We start from the raw sequence: 19,516 nt of genomic DNA, 5'->3' as shown, positions 1-19,516 counted from the left end.
AACATTTTACTTTTATTTTAGAATGTATGTATCAAATAAATCTATTAAATAAATGAAAATGCATAGCATTTTAATATGCCATGCAATATGCTATTCTGTAATGCTTATACTGTTTTATTTTTAAACAAAAGCTCTGGTAAATACAGCAGTGTTAAAAAAAAATAGTTGATTAAAAACACACTCCAAGCATTCTCGCAATTGGAGTATTGTGTATTGTATGAATGAAAACTTACCCACATTTACCCAAACAATTTTCACTCAGAAATTGCTAGTAAATTTTACAAATAATTACAAAGAAATGGAAAGTACCAATAAATTAAATTAACATGAAATTTTCAAGTAGAAAGACTGAAATTATATTATTTAAAACCTACTCCAACAATATAATTAATAATTCAATAATTGATACAAAAATATTTTTATTTACAACCTTTTTATATTTGTGTAATTTGTTTATTGACTTATCTTTTAATAATATATTTCTGAACTCATACTTAGTTCTGCAAATCTGTTTATTTTATTCATAGGGCTATTGCTGGAAAACGAACAACTAAACTAGTTAAACCGAAGGTCTCATAGCTCCAGGGGTGTCTGGACTTTCTCTGATGTATGTACATGCAGGGTAGATGAATGTGGAAAAAGTGAGAGCAGAACATTTGGCTAACGGTGGTTTGAAGTTGAGAGCTGGTTCGTGCCATGTGGCAATAATTAAAGTCCTCAATACATTCACCCCGACCGCACCAAACAAGAGCTCATTTTACCAACAGACCAGTTTGCAGGACGTGCAGACACGGCACATTTCAGCACTTTATTAAAAGTCCCCAGAAATACAGCCATCACATTTCCAAAACAGAAATGGGCTGAATTCACCACGAGTTCAGCGGCACTACTAATGAATACCAATAGCACTAATGGTCTTAACTCAGAGTGTGTCAATGGAATGAAAACAACTGATTGTCTTGCAAATACTCCAGCTCCATACAATCCATAATGCAAAGTTTATAAAACCCACATTGAGCTTTAGAGGACTTTAAGTGGTAAAGTGTTTGCAAAACAATGCAAAACAGTCTTAACTCAAGAGATAAAGCAAAGGATTAAAGCTGCCCCAAAAAGCCGCCCTCCCCCTGTGGTTCAGTTTAGTGGGAGAGCGATGATGGACAGGAGGAGAAATCAGTGTCACAGTGGTAACAAAGGTGTCCCAGTGAGGGCAAAAGCTGAATGTTGAGTGATTAGTGATTATTCGGTTCTCTCTCGAGGCTGTTGCTTGTTTGAACAGCAGTGGAGCGCTGAAAGATACCGGGTGATAAATGACAAGCCATTTATCTTCCTTCCCTGTTTTGTCCCCAAGCATCCCAGCGTCTGTGTGTGACAGCTGAATGCGCTTGTGAAAAATGTGCGAGTTTTGAGAGAGAGTGATTTCGGTTTATGTCAGCGTATATGTGTTTGTTGTGAATGACACTCTGGTGCATTGAGATGAAGCCAAGAAGCTCTGCATGCACACAATGAGGAACTGCTGGATCTGTCTGTCGGCCGTTGACAAATGAACTCTTCATACAACTCTTCAGACAACTTTTACATAGTTGTCTATATTATATATTGTGTTTTTACTGCTTTGTACATTGCCTATTTGGATATTTGTATATTATTCTTTTATTATCTGTGTCCTGTCCTGTTGATGTCTTTCTGTTGCACTGTGGAGCTTCTGTCACTACAACAAATTCCTTGTATGTGTAAACATACCTGGCCAATAAAGCTCATTCTGATTCTGATTCTGATTCTTCACGTCTCGCCTTCCACTTGCCATTGATCACTCTGCGCCGCTGAGGTCATGCTGTTAGCACATGCTAATGCGGGTCAAAACCTGATAAAAGAATGTGTTAACGTCACGGTGAATAAAATGCATGAGGTAGTTGAGTTTGGAACATTTTCGACCATCATTCAAAACATTACTTCACTGATCATCAAGTACTTTTGTTCCCTGCAGCATTACAACTAATTCTTCTTCTTTCTTAGAATACACACATGTATCCTCAACAGTAAACATAAACACAGTCATCAGAAGAGGAAAAACCTTTTGCTCTCTGACTTCCTGTGTCGATAGGGGTCAGAGGTAATGAGAGGACGCTGTGCCTCTGGACTTCAAGGGTTTATTGTTTTGCCGTCGCCTATTAGACGTGGCCAACTCAACACAACTAGTAAAGGACGTCGTTCTCTAATGTCCTCACTACATATCAAAGTGCTTGCATGTACAACAACAACCCACCAAAACTGACATTCAGCTTCAATTAGCTCTTTATTTAGTTTTCTCTGATAAAATACTATTTTTTAATGCTCATTCGTACTACTAATTTTTCATATGAGTGTTAATTACATAATAAAATGTAAAAACTGATAAAAGGCACCATTATATAAGTTACAAAAGTTCACATTTTAATTCATTGGAATAGCTTGAACAGTTTGGGAACTGTTAGTAGACGTAAACTAAAACGGAACACACTGTTTACATCATGCAAAGTTCATAATATAATCCATCTGGGCATTTTCAAACATTACTGACATTATCTATTTATAGCACTTTTACATGTCTGAAAAGTCTGAACACACCCTGACATCATTCAGTCCTTCTCCTATTTTAATCGACCAGTGATTTCAAATCAGGAAGGCCTCTCAGTTTGTAGTCAAGTAGCATTTGTCCGTAGGCTTTTCCCTGCAGAAACACACAATAACACATTTTTAGTAATACTAAAAACATGACATAAAACTATGTTGTGAGGGATTTAAATATCTGGTAAATTTCAAAGGTCTTTTTCTAAATGTTAATTTTAATGCTATCATTCAAAATTTGGGGTCGGTAAAATTTTTAAATGTTTTTGTAAGAAGTCTTAACTTTGTACCCTGAGTACCTTGACTGCATGTTTTTAATCATTAAAATTACTTAGGTGTTTACCCTAGTTTTATTATCGTTTTTTTTACCTTCAAAATGACCCACACTGAAGTGACTGTGTCTACGCTCATGCAAGTCTGTATGAATGAATATGTGTGTATGTATTACCTGAGGGTCGCTGCGCAGTGATGCCACCCCTCCCCCTCCAAGTGAGTTTGGAAGAATGAAGTTCAGACCATGAATGCCGGGCAGTTCGTACCTGGAAGCCACCACAAACATGTGAAATACATTATTTTAATTGAGATCACCTCCTGGTTTTCACACATCTGTGCATTAGCTCACACCACACTCTCACGCAGACAGGCACCTAGACATGTCGGTCCTCAGCATGAGGTGGTCCTCATTAGTGGCACCAAAGGAGTTTTCCCCAACCCATAAAACAAGAGGCTTGCATCCATGCGCTCTCTCTCCCTCAAACAAACACGCAGGTCTTTAAAAAGCCACACAGGCTACAGATGTGGAGTAGCTAAATATAAAGGTGTTACAATGTTTATTTTGGGTGACTTTCACTTCTGTAGAGCTTAAGACTTTATCTAGCAATGATTTTCTTAAAAGTAAGCTACTAAGAAAGTATGTGTTTTATGATGATATTTTTTTCAAGATTGGACCTCTTTGCTTTTTTTTATTAAACCATTAACATCTTTCACCACTGGACATTGTCTACTAGTACATTTTTTTATTCTTACCGTATGACGGAGGGTAGATCAGTCTGATCCTTTCTGATCAAATGTTGGAAATACTGCTCTACAACTTCAGCAGTTAAACACTTTTTCAGGTAGGGGAAATACAGTGGATGTCTGGCAATAACCCCTAAAAACAGAAGTTACACACATAGATTTAAAGACATATGGATCAACAGACTGATTCATTGAGAAATGTGGGACATCTACCATTAATATTTGATTCATACCATCATGCTGAATAATAGATGGATCGATGGAACGATAGATAGCTAGATAGCTAGATAGATAGCTAGATAGATAGCTAGATAGATAGATAGATAGATAGATAGATAGATAGATAGATAGATAGATAGATAGATAGATAGATAGATTTGACCTATTGATATTTCAGTAGTTTAATTTGAAAAACACAGAGACTGCCAGTCTACTGTGGGCAACACATAACCACCCGTCCAGATGAAGTTAAGACTAGAGCAGGTTGCCACATCACAAGAGAGTGTTGTGAACATGGTCTGACCCAGTTTTTTCCCAGCATTTACTGCCAAAATGGCTTTTTTGTTATGACACTGACATGCAGTAAGCAAATTGTCTCATCGTTGAAATATTCACTGCGTGTGAAAGCACATGGGAAGACACTTACCGATGTTTGAGGAGTCCCCTTTGTCTCCACTGCGCGTGTATGCTATCTCCTCCAGTCTGAAGGTATGCGGGCCAGAGGGCAGATCTGAGAGAGAGACAATTTTGTTCTCAGCGTAATTAAATTCAGCAGTTGGCAGGTAGAACTAACAGCAAGTATCTGAACCTATTCAAAGAGAGTTTTGCTCTCAGTCAACTTACAGACTGCTTGATCGAGTTGATCATTTAAATTGGAATAAGCAAATAAAAATAAGCATTTTCACTATCATGCAAAGGTTTAGGGTCAGTAAGGTTTTAATAGAAATGTATGCTTTTATTCAGCAAGGATGCATTAAAATGATTTTAAAAAATGACAGTAGAGACATTTATAATTCAATTTTATTTTAAATAAATGCTGTTCTGCTGAATTTTCTATGCACCGAAAGATTCTGAAAAAAACATGGTATCACGGTTTCAACAAAAATATTTAGCAGCACAACTGTTTTCAATATTGCTGCTGAAAATTAAATTTTGGCAGCACAGGATTAAATTAAATTTTTAAATAGATATATTAAAATAGAAAACAAAAATTTAAAATATCATTAAATTGTAATGATATTTTGCAACACTGCTGTTTTACTGTATTTTTGATCAAATAAATGCAGCCTTGGTGAGCACAAGAGACCTCTTTTAAAAACATTAAAAAGTCTTACTGACCCCAAAGTTTTAACCAGTGGTGTATGTTTTACTGAAAAAAAATGAAAGAAGCTACCATGACACTAGTGTGTTTTAGGAGTTACCAGGGTGTTGCAATGCAGTTCTTAGGGTGTGTTGAAGGTTGCTTATTGTCTTATTGTCTAAAATATAGTGCTTTTTTGGAGCTTTTGGTGTTAAGCACCTTTATTGCAGCACGAACATTCTTCAAAATGAGTGTTTTCATGTTCCACAGAAAAAAGAAAGCCATACGAGTTTAGAACCACATGATAGTGAGTAAATTTTGAAAGAATGTAATTTTTTGGTGAACTACCAATAATAATAGTGATGCTCTGTTCATTTGAAGTTCAACACAGCTCACTGTCAATCTAATTTTTATCTGGTTATCACTAGCTACATTGCATATAATCAGTTTTTCTGTCTCAGAAAAAGCCCTTGGACTGCGGAAACATTAGAAGCCTCTCTTACAATCAGCCCTCTGTGATGCTCTAATGACCGTGGCTCCAGGTTCTTCTGTCTGTTTGTGTCTGTGCAGATTTGAGAGGGAAGTAAAGTGAAACAGAGTGAAAAGAAAAAGTGCAGAGTTGCTTTGTATTGTGTTCATTTGTATTTAAGACCTCCTGTGTTTGCGTGCATGGCCCTTAAGTATTTGTGAATGAATGTGAGTGTGTGCGTAACAGTCCGCGCTTGCGTGCGTTCAAACACTAGATCCGATGAAAGGATGTCCCTGATTTTTTAAAGGGTTTAGCTGCTTGTTTAGTGCAACTGAGAAGTGGCAGATAGATAAAAAAGACTTGAGCAAACACTGCCAGTACACTACAAAGGTTGTGCCTTTGAGAGAACCTAAAGCAAAGGACTCTGGGAAAACAAGCAGCCTTGGATTCCAGTGCAAGGCAACTTATAAAAGCACCTCTTGGTAGAACAATCACATTGGGCCTTAAAACAAGGCTTAAGCCCAGTTCTCTCAGCTGAATTTGTTGCTCAAATATTCCATCCACCTCTACCTTGAAGAAGGTCATATCAAACATTGAATGATTGTCTCTGTGTGGAAAAAATTGTTTTGATACACAAAAGTGTCTGACATTCATAAAATCACATTACGTGCTGATCTGGGAAAAATTAGCGCTGGAAAGTGTACAAAGCATGAAATATTCTCTGTGAAAAAGAGAACAACTCATCTTTGAAAGGAAAGAAATTCAATATTATCCTTGTCAAATTTTTTTGAACAAAGTACTATAGAATTAAGTAAGAAATGTAGGTCACACTTTATTTTAAGGTTCAATTCTCGCTATGTTTTGTGACTGCTATTCTACCCACTTGTTGTCTTTGTGCATGTGTGTGTGTGTGTGTGTGTGTGTGTGTGTATATATATATATATATATATATATATATATATATATATATATATATATATATACATATGTATGTATATAAAAAAAAGCTTGCTACTGCATTGGGCTAACCGAGACTTGTCTTAGCACTTGCCTTTTATTGCTCTTTTGTTGGTTTTGATTGCTTCTATTGTCCTCATATGTCAGTTGCTTTGGATAAAAACATCTGCTAAATGACTAAATGTAAATGTATTATCAAACCATTTATTACGACTTTTGCCTCAATAAACTCCTAATTTTTTGCTTATTAATAGTTAGTAAGGTAGTTATTAAGTTTAGGCATTGGGTAGGATTAGGAATGTAGAATATTGTCATATTAAAAATAGGCATGCTAATAAGCAAGTTAATAGTGAGAATTGGTCCCTGTGCTAAAGTGTTACCGAAATCTAATTTCTGTAGGATTCATTGGCTACAATGTAAATGAATGGGAACGTTATTTATTTTTTTTACAAGGGATTATTTATTGTCATTAAATTTTAAAGTGGTGCATGCTTCTGAAGCTTGACAGTCAGGGCTGCCACCATTTTTCATTGTGCTTAGACAACCTATTTTTTGTCTTCATACAAGGTTTCAACTTAAAGGTGACCACATGCTTGTGTACACTACTGTCTAATGTTTTTGAAACAAGTTCCCTATGCTTATCAAAGCTGCATTTATACAGTATGATCCAAAATATAGTGAAAAAAAGCAATATTGTGAAATATTACAATTTAAATAACTTAATATATTTTCAAATGCAATTTATTCCTGTAATGGCAAAGCAAAATTTTCAGCAGTGCCACATGCTCTAATATGCTGATTTTGTGCTCAAGAAACGTTTTTTAATATTGTCAATGCTTTATATTTCTGTGGCAACCACAATACTTTTTTCAGGATTCTCTGATGAATAGAAAGTTAAATAGCAGCAGCATTTATTTGAAATAGAAATCTTTTCTATCATTATAAATATCTTTACTGTCATTTTTGATCAATTTAATCAATGCATCTTTGCTGAATAAAAGTATTAATTTTTTACCCTACTAAGTTTCCTATGTATTCCATGAACACTTTGACACATTTTGTAGTCTACATACAATTGTCAGGGTACCTGTGGGTGTTGGGCTGTGTTCCTCTGAGTGGAGGGAGGGGTCTTGTCCTTCAGCTAATGAAGGCTCTGATACTGCCTCTCTGTGTGTCTCCATAAGCTCCCCATTCACATGAATGTGCACCTGAAAACACCAATTAAGGCCCATTCATTCATTCATTCAATGATCCACATGAATACTTTAATTGGGCTATTTCCATATTCTCTCCAATTCACTTAGAGTGACCTGTTAAGTTAATGAATTTTTAGATTTTGTTGTATACAGTGATGGACTTTGATAAAGCGTGAATTCAGGATAATCAGGCCACTTTTTTTCATTCATCTCAATAAGAAATGTGAGTCAGTTTACATGATTTCACCACGTGCTATGACACTGTATTACCATATTCATAAAATATGGTTTTATCGTAGCGCTCATAAAAAATAATAATAGCAATACCTCCAGATCTGCTTTGGGGTGCAGGAAAAAGAAAGGTTTCAGCACTGTTGATCTAGAAAGAGAAAATTTATATTAAATAATACACATGGGCCAAACATGATATGTCCCATTCTGGTGTCCACATTAAATTAAATTTACAAAAGTGATTTTATATACATAGAAAGAATATTTAAAGCAAGTAAAGTGTCTTCTTTAATGTTTCAAAAAAAAAAAAATGGGTGAAATAATGCACAAAATCATTCAGTGTAAAATATATATCTATGTAAAAATGAAACATCCTACTTATTCTGATCTGTACTTATTAAAATATATAAAAGAAAAGGTGATCATACTAAATTTTTAAATATTTTAAATCATTAAAAACTTACTGATGATAAATAGGTAAAACCTAGCACACGTGGTCAGAATTGTTGGTACCCTTGGTAAATATGATCAAAGAAGGCTGTGAAAATAAATGTGCATTATTAATCCTTTTTATCAATTTTTTTAAAAAAATCACAAAAATCTAACCTTTCAATGGAGGGTAAGAATTTAAAATGGGGGGGGGGGATATCTTTATGAAATAAATGTTTTTTTTTTTCTAAAATACATTTTGGACACAATTACTGGTACCTCTAGAAATTCTTATGAGTAAAATATATCTGAAGTATATTCCCATTTATACTAATTTTGAGCACATCAGCGCGATTATGAACATGAAATTATCCAGCCATGGCTTCCTGTTTCACAGAAATATAAATAGGAGGGAAAACTAATTAATTTAAACTAATTCCAAATTAATCACCCACCACAATGAGAAAAACCAAAGAATATATTTCTGACGTGCAGAAAAAGATAATTGAGCTTCACAAATTAGTGAAGTGGCTTTAAGAAAAGAGCTAGAGCACAGTAAAAATTCCCATTTCCACCATCAGTGCAATAATTAAGAATTTCCAATCAACATAAAATGTTACGAAACTGCCTGGAAGAGGACGTGTGTCTATATCGTCCTAATGCACGGTGAGGAGGAGAGTTTGAGTGTCCAAAGACTCTCCAAGGACCACAGCTGGAGAATTGCAGAAAAAGGTTGATTTTCGGGGTCAGAAAAAACAAACAGCTCCTGTATCACCACATGTTGTTTGGGAGGGTTTCAAGAAAAAAAAATCAAGAAAAGAAAATGCTTTCACCAAAAAATAATCTCCATCGTGTTCAGTTATCAGACACGACTAGAACTTCAAATGGGACTGGCTTCTATGGTCAGATGAAACTAAAAAATGAGCTTTTTAGCAGCAAACACTCAAGATGGGTTTGGTGAACACAAAAGTACCCCATGTGTACAATGAAATATACTGCTGTCTATTTAATGTTGTGGGCCTATATTTCTGCTGGAGGTCCTGGACATCTTGTTTAGACACATGGCATCATGGATTCTATCAAATACCAACAGATAAAAAATCAATAAGTGACTGACTCTGTTAGAAATCTTACAATGGGCCATGTTTGGATCTTCCAACCGTACAATAATCCATAAACAAACCTTAAAAACAACACAAAAATGGGTGCTTTTTTTAGCTACTGCTAAGACCATTTCAGTTCCCTGACCTGAACCCTACAGAAAATGAGTGAGGTGAACTGAAGAGAAGCACCAACATGGAGCTGGGAATCTAAAGGGTCTGGAGTGATTCTGGATGAAGGAATGGTCTCTGATCTCTTGTCAGGTGTTCTCTAACCTCATCAGGCATTACAGGAGAAAACTCCTATACCATTTTGGCAAATGGAGGTTTCAAAAAGTATTGAATAAAAGGGTACCGTTAATTGTATCCAATGTGTATAAGAGAAAAACATTTATTTCATAATGATATTTCCCCCCATTTTAAATTCTTATTCTCCATTGAATGGTTAGATTTTTGTGATTTTTTTTAAATAATACATCAAAAGGGTTAACAATGCAGATTTATTTCCACAGCCTTTGATCATATTTACCAAGGGTACCAACAATTCTGATCACGTGTGTAGTCTGAAGTATAGTGGCAAAGATCTGCAAAGATTTAAAATTACAATTAACTTGATTTTGTGGGCTGCACTATGATCCTTAAATACAGACTTTGAATGTCATCATCAATGATTCATGCTCGAAATATGCCTGCCATGGTTTTTTGGTAAATAAACTACTGTTACACTGAAAGTCTTGGTAAAAATGTATGATAGTCATTATTTGTTCCTTCAAAAAAATAAATGAAAATAAACAGGACACATTCTAATGTATGAAGACAAAATAAAGCTCTTGTTGTTTTGATGCTTGAAAACCCCTTTTCGCCTTTGACCGACATGCATCATTTGGTGGTACACTTTTATGTGAAGTTTAAACTGTTTTTGTACTCAAAGAACTGCTAACTAACACTTACATTCTTGGTCGCCCTCCCACAATAGCTGTGAGTCCTGGAGCTGAAGAAAGAAAGAAATTATACATTGGCCTAAGTTGTTCAAATGGTCTTTGGCTTTAAATGAACGAGGAGCTTAACTTAAGTGGTTTGGAAACAGAGTAGGACAAAACTGAGTTGAGGTTTTTGCTCACCCATGCCTGTTCCCGCTGGTGCCACCTCTCTGGAAAAAAACTCCAACGCTTTCTTCTGCTTGTGATGGACGGCCATCCAAACCACAGCCTCACGAGGACTCTGCACAATAAAGAACAGTCTCAAAAGCTACAGGTTATTTGTTCTAATTGTGCACGGACAGATTACTAATTGTTAAATGCAATTTTCAACACAAAACAGAAACAGACAGCCTACTGTATCGACCGCATGTGGTCCATATGTGTCCTCAGCACCCAGAACTTGAATGTTGACTTCAGCATAGTCCTCCAAACCCAGCTGTTTGAAAATTCGCTGGGTCCTACAGATACATTTCACAATATAGCACAATTTTAGTAGCCATTAAAGCTCTAGTGGGGTTGAAATACTTTTTAAACACTGTATTTAACAACCTTTATTTAGAATATTTAATCTTAGTTATTGTAATCGACCTTATACAAACTTGTATTGCTGATTCCAATGGCAAAAATGTGTTGTTTTCAAAACAACAAATTACATATCAACTATTTCACCTATAAAATCACTCAGACCTTTTAATAATGCTTTCTGCTGTTCTTCTGGATTTTTCCACAGCTCTCGGACCACCAACAGGACAAACTGCCATTGCCCTGAACCCATCCATATATGTGGCACAAACCTTAAGACGACAAAATATAAACAATAACCATTTTCAAAAGCAGCTGATTTATTCATTTGCGATTACTGCATAAAAAAGGACAATTAAACTTAAATTGAAATGACTGACTTAAATCAACCAAATGTTGGCCAACCTTGTAGTCAGCTGACGGAGGTGATCCTTTGGCACCATCTACTTTCACTGCTCCACCATCCACATCTAAATACATATAAAGCCCAGTCAGAGAATTTATAAGGTATTAGCTTTGCCCGAGAGTTTTGAATGTTCAACAGTTTTACTTCAGATCAAATCAAGCTAGTGTACATACATTAGCTTATTGATTACACAGACAATGAGATGGAAGTTTAGGGGACAAAGAAAACATTTGTTTTGTGACAAAGAAAATAACATTAGTTAAATGAAAGAGGTTGCAAAGGTTTTAGCAGATAGCTAGAACCAGCTATTAGGTAGCCAGACTAGACAACTGGTGTAAAGTCAATGGGCTGCGTCTCTGAGTCAGACATTTAGAGATAATAAACAAGCAACCATCTGATCACTGCATGAGGACTTTCTACTGGAGATAAGTAATGTCATCAAACAGCTTTGGCTTGCTTAAAGTTATCTCTCCACAATTTTGAAGATATTACTATTATTATATCTATAAATATGCCACCGCATGAATATCAGAAATAATCATACATGTACAATCCAGTAAAAGTCGACTGACCTGGTATCTCAGTAATGGTGACATTGGAAAAGTCACATGTGACATCAGGCAGGAGGTAACGCTGTGGGTCTCCGATCTCATACACTAATTGCTCTGCCACTGTTCCAAATGAAACCAGCCCACCAGTTTCTGGAGGTTTGGACAGTGTAAATGAACCATCAGCAGAACATTCCACCACTGGGAAGCCCATGTTATCCCTGAAAATCAAATGAAATAAGGCAAGAATGTATATGAAGTCAATTAAGTAAAAGTAAAACAAAGAAGAGAAAAAGAAGTGATCTTAGACTCAAGGATACAAGACATCTAAAGTGTCAAGAAGTCAAGAAAATGTCTGTGTCATCAGATGGTTTCTGATTAATTTGATTTTGGGGTGAAATATGACACAGATTTCAACACTTGCTTAAAGAGAAGGAAGCCTATTTTCAAGACCATTAGGATTTTTGCACATTATTTTCATGACAATTAAGCACATAAACACAATAATACATTTTCATTACTGTGAATTAAAACAATGAAATATTTAAATTAAAGTATTTATAAATAATCGTTTAAAAATGTTTTAAATAAATATGTTCTTTTGAAGTTTCTGTTCATCAAAGAACCCTGAAAAAAACATCACAATTTAGGATAAAATATTAAGCAGCAAAACTGTTTTCAGCATTGATAATAATAAGAAAAGTTTCTTGAGCAGCAAACGATTTCTGAAGGATCATCTGACACTGAAGACTGAAGTAATGATGCTAAAAAAATTCGGTTTTGCACCATATGTGTATATATATATATATATATATATATATATATATATATATGTGTGTGTGTGTGTGTGTGTTTTAATGACATATGAGGACACACATTTGTATAATGACAAGGGTATGACATAGGTATTACAAGGAGAAGGTGACTTATGAGGACATTTTGCCAAGTACTCATATTTCAAAGGCTTGAGTGAGTTTTTCTGAGAAAGTAAAAATACACAAAGTTTCCTATAAGGGGTAGGTTTAGGTGTAGGGCGATAGAAAATACAGTTGCACAGTATAAAAACCATTACACCTATCGAATGTCCCCACACTTCACAAGAACAAACTGAAGACTGAAGTAATGATGCTAAAAAAAATCAGTTTTGCACCATATATATGTGTGTGTGTGTGTGTGAAATGTGTCATGAATATATCAGATTTTAAGTGTTTACCAGTCAGGAACCATATGCCAGTCTGTGAAAATCCCTCCTGTGGCCTGTGCGCCACACTCAATCAGATGACCAGCAAGGCTGCAACAGAAAAAAATCAGCTTAATGAAATTTCACAGCAATCAAAACAGGAACAGAACAACATAAATGTGGTTAACCACAAATATTCTTATGCTGAATCCTCAGCTGATCTGTGTTTTCAGCAGACAAACTTGTCTGATACATTGCACCAGTGTGTGTGTGTGTGTGTGTGTGCGCGTTTTCGTAATCAATTTGTATAATGACATGGGTATGACACAGGTATTACAAGGATAAGGTGACTTATGAGGACTTCAAAACGCTTATAAATCATACAAAGTGAGTTTTTTTTTTTTGAGAACGTAAAAATGCACAATTTCCTGTGAGGGCTAAGTTTAGGTGTAAGGTTGGTGCAGGGCAACAACACATTCAGTTTGTAAAGTATAAAAACCATTACACCTATGGAATGTCCCCACTTTGTGTGTGTGTGTGTGTGTGTGTGCATACGTTTCAAGAGCTCATAGAGTTTACAGTACCTTCCAGCAGCCAACAGGTCATAGTTTTTGCAGTCCCATGCAAACTGTCCAAAAAAGCAAACAAAAATGTTATAATACTTTTTTTCACATTGAATAAAGTTATATAAATGATTTAAACATTCACTAGATTTATTTTGTAAGCAATAAAGTGTGTGTATATACAGTATGTGTGTATATACAATGGTGGCCAAAATTAGTAGAACAGCTAAAAAATGGTCAGTTATTTCTGTCTTTTGCTGTAGTGTGCCAGAAGGAAATATCAGTTAACATTTCTAAACATTCATTTTGCCATTAATTGTAATAATCCAGTGAGATTTTTGTTTGCACAAGGAGTCTGACAACAGGCAGGGCTCCACACAGAGATCTGATCTGATCATCATCCAGTCTGTCTGGAATCACATGAAGAAACTGAGACAGACTTGAAGAAACTACCTGCAAAGCTACAGTACTGTTAAAAGTTTTAGCCACTTGTGTAAAAATGCTGTAAAATGAGGATGCTGTCAAAAATAATGTCATAAATAGATTTTCTTAATCAATTAACTTCTAACTAAATTGAATCAATATTTAGTGTGACCATCCTTTGCGTTTAAAGCAGATTTGCCCTAGGTGCACTTGCGCATAGTTTTTCAGGTAGCTTTGCAGGTAGGTCTCTTCAAGCGTCTTGGAGACGTGGCCACCACTGTACACACACACACACACACACACACACACATATATATATATGTAAATACACATACACTCACACATTTTATGTTTTTGATAAATGCGTGTGTGTATATATATATATATATATATATATATATATATATATATACAGTGGAGATCAAAATTATAGAGCAACCAACAATTTCCTAAATTTCACTTACTCCTATTTGAAGTTATGCTAACAGGAGTAAAAGTGCATATTTCATGAGTTAGTTATATATCTTGACACACAGTATAAAAATGAGATATTTGAAAAAGAACACTGATCAAAAATAGAGAACACTTTCAGATACCTCCCAGTTATTGGTGTTAATCTGGCACCTGGATCCTTAATTATTTGACAAACCCTATTTAACTGGCAGCCTAACTTTCCCATTTTCACTGACTTTGCAAGAAGGTGAGCCGTTCTAAAGTGACTGAAACCCTCCGACAGCAGGTTGTTCAGATGAAGGCCGATAGCAGCCATACTGTAGCAAGAGAAGTTGGTCATTCCAAATCTGTAATTTCCAGAATATTGCACCTTTACAATGTCACTAACTCCTTCAAGTCCCCCAAAAAGGCTGGTCATCCATAAAAGACAAATGCAGGAGAGGACAGGATAATGTGGAGGCTCTCAGTGGGATATCGGTTCAACACTGCAGCTGGAATTGCTTGCCAGTTCTTCACTGAACAGGGTAATGATCTCTCTCTAAGTCAGTGAAAGGTGGAGGAGGAAGTGTCATGGTGTGGAGGATGTTTTCTACAGCAGGAGCTGGGCCCTCTTATGCAGCTACATGTGTGAGTGGAGTGAATGCAAATGTTTATCAGAACCTCCTGCAGCAACATGTAGTTCCTTCACTGAGTTCATCTCCCAATCAGCCTGCAATTTTAATGCAGGAGAATTCTGCCGTCACACTGCAAAACGAGTAAAGCAGTTCCTTGAGGCTGAGAACACTGAAATAATGAAAAGGCCCGGGCCAGAGTCCTGATCTAAATTCAATTGAAAATCTCTGGAAAATCTTTGGTGACAAAGTTATGGCTAAGAAACCCACTACAGTCACCAAACTGAGGAAAGAGAGTGGACCAAGAGTACATCAGATTTGATCACTGTGTTTTCCACAAAATAAAGGGTTTTTGTTGAAGTGTCTTGGTTAAAACACTGTTCTACTAACATGGTATAGCCAACTGAAATTCCTTCAAATTTTTAACAATGAAGATTATATTATTTCTGAAAAATGTTTATAATTTGTTTTCTAATTTTGATCTCCACTGTGTGATCGCCACTTTGATCTCCACATATACACACACATACACACAAATCAAATATATATGCACAAATATATATATATACAAATATACATACAGAAATACTATTAAAAACCATCGCAACAACAGAGACTTAACAAGAAAACGAAGGTAGCTGATTTGAATTTGAATGTAAATTTCCTCTTGGATTAAGTCTATAAATCTCCCTTTATAAGCTAAAGTAAACTTGGGTCTTTCTTAAAAGACATGCTGCTGGTGCGTTACTTGCTTCTGTTTTTTGTTTTGTGCCGATGAAGGAGGTTAAAATTACCAACACATCATCACAGAGGAGGAATGAGGCACAACAGCTGTTGCACAAGAGAAAGAAAGTTCTTGCGTGACAAACCGTACTGAATGCATCAGCGGTCCAAGAACCACAGCGCTGTCCACGCAACGTCCCGTTACTACAATATCAGCCCCGAGGTCCAGGCACCGTTTAATAGGGAGGGCGCTGTGACATACAGACACAAGAAAGCTGAATCTCATATGCTCAAACCACCAGTCCGCCTCCAGGCATGAATAACAGACTGAACCAATGACACGCTGTAATTAACTTGTAGTTCATACCCCAAATACGCATTCATGCTGTGGACGGTCTTTGGAAGTGGTTTCTTTCCCTCTGAATCAGTCATCCTGAGTTCAGTCAAAGAGTCTTTCTAGGATACACAACAAACCAGAAGATCACATGGAAGATTTCAACACTGTCTGAACATTTCCCAGTAAGGATATACTATAATGAGTGCTATGGCTAGTCATCACTGCTACTATCACTCATACCTAGTTTAGGAATTTGAACAAACCCCTAACAATTACTGCAAAAAAGTAGTATCGAACTATTAACTATAGACTACCCGCAAAGCTAAATTTTCTGCATCAATACTCTAGTATTCAGTCACATGATCCATCAGAAATCATACTAATATACTGATTTGGTGCTGAAAAAACATTTATTATTATTATAAATCTTGAAAACAGTTGTGCTGCTTAATATTCTTGTGGAAACTTTGATACATTTTATTTTTCAGAATTTTATTTCTTTATTTTTTGATGAATAGAAAGTAAAAAAAAAACTGAATTCATTTGAAATAGAAACCTTTATAAATGTCTTTACTGTCAATTTTGATAAATTTAATGTGAACAGTAGAATTAGCATAGTAGTATTTATATTGTAAAACTTTAGTAACTATCGGTCAATATGCACTGAATTCAGATGCTAAGACAATAAATATTCAAGTTTTTTGTTTGTTGTGCTGTATGTATCTGATATGATTTTCATCTTGGATTACACTGACACCTAGTGATGTGGCTGCAGCATCATGCTAAATAATCTTAAAAGTAAAAGTGAAAGTGTCCAGTAAGAGGGTGGTTATTTACTGAGATGAAATGAGTAGTATTCACCTGGTCATGTGATGTCAACATGTCAGCTCCCATGAGACAAGTAAATGCCCATGAATTACATGATAAATTGAGTTCAGTTACCTGTGGCATCAGGTCATCACCAGTCACCACGGCTACCTTCAAGTCAAGTCCCGCCTTTTTAACTACTTCCTTTAGAGCCGCTCCACAGGCAAGAGGATTGACACCTCCAGCGTTACTGACCACACGAATACCTGCAGGACACAACAGCACATCTTCAATGTGTCTGAAATGACTGACGATGAACATGATTCACGATATTAAAAAAAATCTAAATCTAATAATATTTCCATAAAATATAGGGATTAAAAGCAAAATAGAAAATGTGTCTCCATAAAATACTGCAATGAAAAATGTACTTGTAAAACGTAATAATTATATGAAATTATATTATATTATATTTAGTGCTGTCAAACGATTAATCGTGATTAATCACATCCAAAATAAAAGTTTTTGTTTTCATAGGCTATGTAGGGCCTATATTTATTATGTATATATAAATACAACACATGCATGTATACATTTAAGAAAAATATGGTATGTTTATATATTAAATATATATAATATAATAATATAAACATGTTAATGTATATAAATGTAAATATTTTCAAAATATATACTGAATGTGTGCGTATTTATATATACATAATAAATAAACACAGTACACATACATATATTATGTAAATAAAAACTTTTATTTTGGATGTGATTAATCGCAATTAATTGTTTGACAGCACTAATTATATTATATTATATTAGGTTAGATTAGATTACATAAAACAGCCTAGAAAAAACATTACTTAATATTTAAACATTACTCAATAAAATGTGTCTGCATAAAAGAGTCACAGTCTTATATCATTACTTTAAGGTTTACCTTTTTTGCTGATATCTTTAATAAATGGAGAAAGGGAAAGGACAAAATCAGGAGCATATCCCATATTCTGAAAGAAAAGAACATTCTTAGAGTCAATCCAAGTGTATATTATAATAAGCATATAATTAAAAGTCAAAAATAGGTTTAAATATCACAGAATCACCCTGAATTTATTATCATTATTATTACAAAAGCAGGTATAAATAACTCTTTAAGGTAATGTTTAGGATGGAGGAATATCTTACAGGTGCTTTAGCCTTGGCTGCTGAGAGCAGAGACATGGTGATTTCAGACAGATAATCAAATACAAGGAAATCCAATTTCCCACCATATATGAGCTGAGGAACTGCATGGAAGAGATTTTGCAAGGTTCGATTGTTATTTTTTACACAATTTCATCAAGATATATACTGACCCAAACAATTGGTCATGTAAGCCACAATTTGAAATGTATGACTGAATAAAAAACTAATTATCAAATCAAGTGGCATTTATTCCATTAGCATACTTTCCCAAGCAAAATATTTCACAATTAGCTTTTTAGGACAAAACATAGCCGTTTAAAGTAAATGTTAAATGTACAACATGTTTTATGAACAAACATCCACTAAAATGAGCTTAAGAGCAGTTGGGAGAAATTTCTAGTGTCATTTGATGTGTTTTTATCGAATGTTGTGACATTCACAGGTAAAGGCTAGAAGGGATACGTATGGCGCTACTGGGCATGCGCAGATCAATACAGAGACATTTTTGTCACACTGTACAACAATAATTACTATTTTTTCATTATTGTAAGGGGTAGGTTTAGGGTTGGGGTAGGTGTAGACGTTAATAAAACACAATCTAATAGGTAGAAAATTAATGTCATTGTTCATTTCCGGTCGGAGCTGTATCCCTTCTAGCCACAACCACATTCACACAACAAATGTGGTTTTTAAGACTCCAAATATTTGTGGGGTCAGAGAGGTTAGAAATAGTGAAAAGGCGTGACTTTATGCTTTGGTGACATCTAGTGGTCATTTAAAGAACTACACATTGAAAGGCTTATAGTTCGTTTGTCAGTCAAGAACTGTTATGCATAGGAATAATCACTTATAGTCAATGTCAAATCATATAAAGTAATTTTATTCAAATACCTGACGTTGCAGTATCACCCCAAAACCCTGACGCACACCCGACACGAACAGTTTTATATGCTGATGAGGAGGCGCAATGTCTGGCACTGCTTCTGTAACGCGAGCCTCTTTTAAAACATCTGACAGCAGCTGCACATTCACTGAAACTGTGTGAGTATAACACATTATTCCTGCAGAAAGGCAGCGGTGAGGCTGAACAAACTCTCACGGTCAGTCGATGCAAACTCCCGGATATGCGCGCGAGATTCTGCATGTTTCTTGTTGAATTAATTTATTTTTTAACTTTCTGTGAACAGCCTGTTGTGCACTTTGGCTACTACAAAACTGGATAGTCAAAAGTACAATCTCGTACCACAAACAATCTCATCCGTGTAAAGACAAAGTCGTGTTATCATGGTTCCTACTAACGGCTAAATGACAATCCCAGCATTTAATGCACCACAGATTATTCTATTAGAATAGCTGAAATTGTTTATTTGAAAAAAATATATAATTAAAATATATTTGTTTGTTCACTAACTTACGTATGTATGGTTAGGTGAAAAGTTGTCATTTATACTAAATGAAATTTATCA

At 35.3% G+C, this 19,516-nt stretch overlaps 1 protein-coding gene across 2 annotated transcripts; it reads right to left on the bottom strand.

Moving 5' to 3' along the window:
* Nucleotides 1–1,739: 1,739 nt before the first annotated feature.
* On the bottom strand, nucleotides 1,740–19,314 carry LOC306873030 (uncharacterized protein). Of its 2 annotated transcripts, XM_079422024.1 has the most exons (21): nucleotides 18,942–19,314; nucleotides 18,051–18,151; nucleotides 17,806–17,872; nucleotides 16,992–17,122; nucleotides 16,080–16,168; nucleotides 15,864–15,963; nucleotides 13,524–13,567; nucleotides 12,973–13,050; nucleotides 11,784–11,980; nucleotides 11,211–11,275; nucleotides 10,971–11,077; nucleotides 10,639–10,741; nucleotides 10,425–10,524; nucleotides 10,255–10,294; nucleotides 7,871–7,922; nucleotides 7,435–7,555; nucleotides 4,268–4,351; nucleotides 3,631–3,754; nucleotides 3,053–3,143; nucleotides 2,605–2,707; nucleotides 1,740–1,861 (listed from the first exon to the last, which is right to left on the bottom strand). In XM_079422024.1, exons 1-20 carry the CDS (start codon nucleotides 19,192–19,194, stop codon nucleotides 2,633–2,635), a joined length of 2,022 nt encoding a protein of 673 aa, XP_079278150.1. In that variant the 5' UTR covers nucleotides 19,195–19,314; the 3' UTR covers nucleotides 1,740–1,861; nucleotides 2,605–2,632. The 2 variants fall into 2 exon arrangements, with proteins under 2 accessions (XP_079278150.1, XP_079278149.1); XM_079422023.1 differs by lacking the exon at nucleotides 1,740–1,861 and having other exon boundaries at nucleotides 2,133–2,707.
* Nucleotides 19,315–19,516: the final 202 nt, after the last annotated feature.

This window comes from Barbus barbus (genome assembly GCF_936440315.1).
Source record: "Barbus barbus genome assembly, chromosome: 7".
Classification (NCBI taxonomy): domain Eukaryota; kingdom Metazoa; phylum Chordata; class Actinopteri; order Cypriniformes; family Cyprinidae; genus Barbus; species Barbus barbus.
Note: the sequence above shows the minus strand (reverse complement) of the source record. Positions and strands in the feature narration are given on the sequence as shown.

Coding starts and splice junctions, on each gene's coding strand:
- LOC306873030 (XM_079422024.1), bottom strand. CDS start 19,194: ATGCAGAATCTCGCGCGCATATCCGGGAGTTTGCATCGACTGACCGTG. Junction 18,152..18,941: donor GGGTGATACTGCAACGTCAG/GTATTTGAATAA, acceptor TCTTCCATGCAG/TTCCTCAGCTCATATATGGT. Junction 10,295..10,424: donor ACCAGCGGGAACAGGCATGG/GTGAGCAAAAAC, acceptor TTCTTTCTTCAG/CTCCAGGACTCACAGCTATT.